This window comes from Capsaspora owczarzaki, assembly GCF_000151315.2.
Source record: "Capsaspora owczarzaki ATCC 30864 unplaced genomic scaffold supercont2.4, whole genome shotgun sequence".
NCBI classification, from domain to species: Eukaryota; class Filasterea; order Ministeriida; family Capsasporidae; genus Capsaspora; species Capsaspora owczarzaki.
The window spans coordinates 1,892,414-1,894,241 of NW_011887295.1; the positions used below are offsets into that span (position 1 = coordinate 1,892,414).

General features: G+C 58.5%; 1 protein-coding gene across 1 annotated transcript; it reads right to left on the reverse strand.

Annotated features, from left to right (window-relative positions):
• Nucleotides 1-46: 46 nt before the first annotated feature.
• CAOG_03384 (hypothetical protein) lies at nt 47-1,783 on the reverse strand (the record flags this gene model as incomplete). Its single annotated transcript, XM_004364166.1, has 4 exons — nt 47-215; nt 361-743; nt 861-1,237; nt 1,309-1,783. 4 exons carry the CDS (start codon nt 1,781-1,783, stop codon nt 47-49), a joined length of 1,404 nt encoding a protein of 467 aa, XP_004364223.1.
• Nucleotides 1,784-1,828: the final 45 nt, after the last annotated feature.

The window sequence follows — 1,828 nt, forward strand, 5'->3', positions numbered from 1 at the left end:
ACAAACAAAAAAGGCACTCAGCGCATGAATCACCATTGGCAAACAATCACGTTCGTCCGAAACATACAGCGGTCTCAGCAAGAAGATTGAGCATGATGCGGTCAAACTCGGCATCGCTACGAGCTGCATCTGTCTGGCGTCCAGACCGCTTTTCTCGCTGGAACATTTCTGGGAACTGGGACTCGTAAAATTCTCGGAATTTGGCATCTCGACTTCTGTTGCATTGGTGGTGTGCATTGCGCGGCCCCCCGCAGAACGAGTTGCAACGAGTCGTGAGATTTCCACAACAACTTTAACAACAAACAACCAAACAGAAACACAACGCGTTCGCAAGTCGGAAAGGTAGGTAGCAGGACTCACATTTTCTTTGGATTGGAATCCTCGACGCGAAGACGCTCCTGCCATTGGGCCAGAAGCGTATCGTACTCGGTTCGGAGTTCGGTGACTTTGCGCTCGGTGGCCTGTCGACGCATGTGCAGCGCGCCCATCAGTCGTGGACGCACCCGATGGTGGTTTTCAATCACGCCGCGATAGGACGGCAAATCCGACGGTTGCATGTAGGCAGGGACTGGCAACACTTGCGATCCAGAGGCAATGGTGCGGTTGGACTTGTAGATCTTTTCAACGATTGTGAGCGTGTCGTCGTCCTGGATTGACTGGACTTTGGCGGGCAGAGCGCGTTCTGCCTCCGATGCGGCTTCCAGTGCAAGGCGCTCTCGAGCCACCTCTTCGCTCTGAGCGCTCTGATCCAACAACAAATACCACCAAGAACAAATCCAAGAACAAATCCAAGCACACCAACAGTCAGGATCGAGCCGAGACAACTTTCAAAACAGAATCGCAAGACGAGTTTCGAGTACCTTGTCGTCCGTCTCTCGCAGGGATGCAATTTGCTGCTCGAGCTCGCCAATGTCGCTCTCGAGCTTTGTGATTTGGCCGAGAATCACGTCCTTGCCTGGGAGCTTGCGCTCTCCAGCACTCGCACCTGCAGCAGCAGCAGCAGCAGTTGGGGCAGCCGGTGTGGACGGATGAGCGCCGCGGCTGGCTTGGAGCTGCATCTGCTGCTGCGGTTGCATCTGGACTTGAGCAGCCGACATTGGCACAGCACCAGCAGCACCAGCAGCCCCAGCAGCACCAGCAGCAGCATTCGGAGCGCCCAGGAACGGGGGAATGGTCGCTTGGCGATCGCTCGAGTACGACGCGGCAAACCCACCAGCCATCATGGACTGCGCTTGACCTGGAGGAGCAGATGATGGTAGGCTTGTTGTTGTAGTAGTAGTAGTCGTAGTAGTAGTGGTGTCATCCCACCGGCAGAGGACGGGAACGAGGACGCCGCCCGGCCAGGTGGCGGCTGCGCGCTGTTCCAGGCACCGCCCTGGCCTTGCAGCTGCTGCTGAGCCTGGGCCTGTGCGAGTGGTGACGAGAAGAGCTGCCCGACGGCTGCAGCGGCTGCGGCTGTGATGGCTGCCATTGCGGCTGCATGGTTGGCTGCTGCTGCTGCTGCTGCTGCTGCGCTTTGGTTGTAGCTCGAGTAGCCACCTGGAGTCATGGACGCCAGCGATGATGCCAATGTCGCTGACGATGCGGACGCGGGTGGCCCGGAGAAGCCCGCCGTCATGGGCACTGAGCCATGGAAGCTCGGTGGCTGGCGGGCAGGGGCGTTGGGTGACTGCTCACGATCGCGCAGGTCGCGGAAGATCGACGGCCGCGGTGGCGACTGCTGTTGCTGCTGTTGTTGCTGTTGTTGCTGCAGCTGAGGTCGCTGCCCGGGCGGCGTGGCCATTTGGCAGACGGGGAAAAAGGGGAAAAAGACTGAACCTGAGCCGTT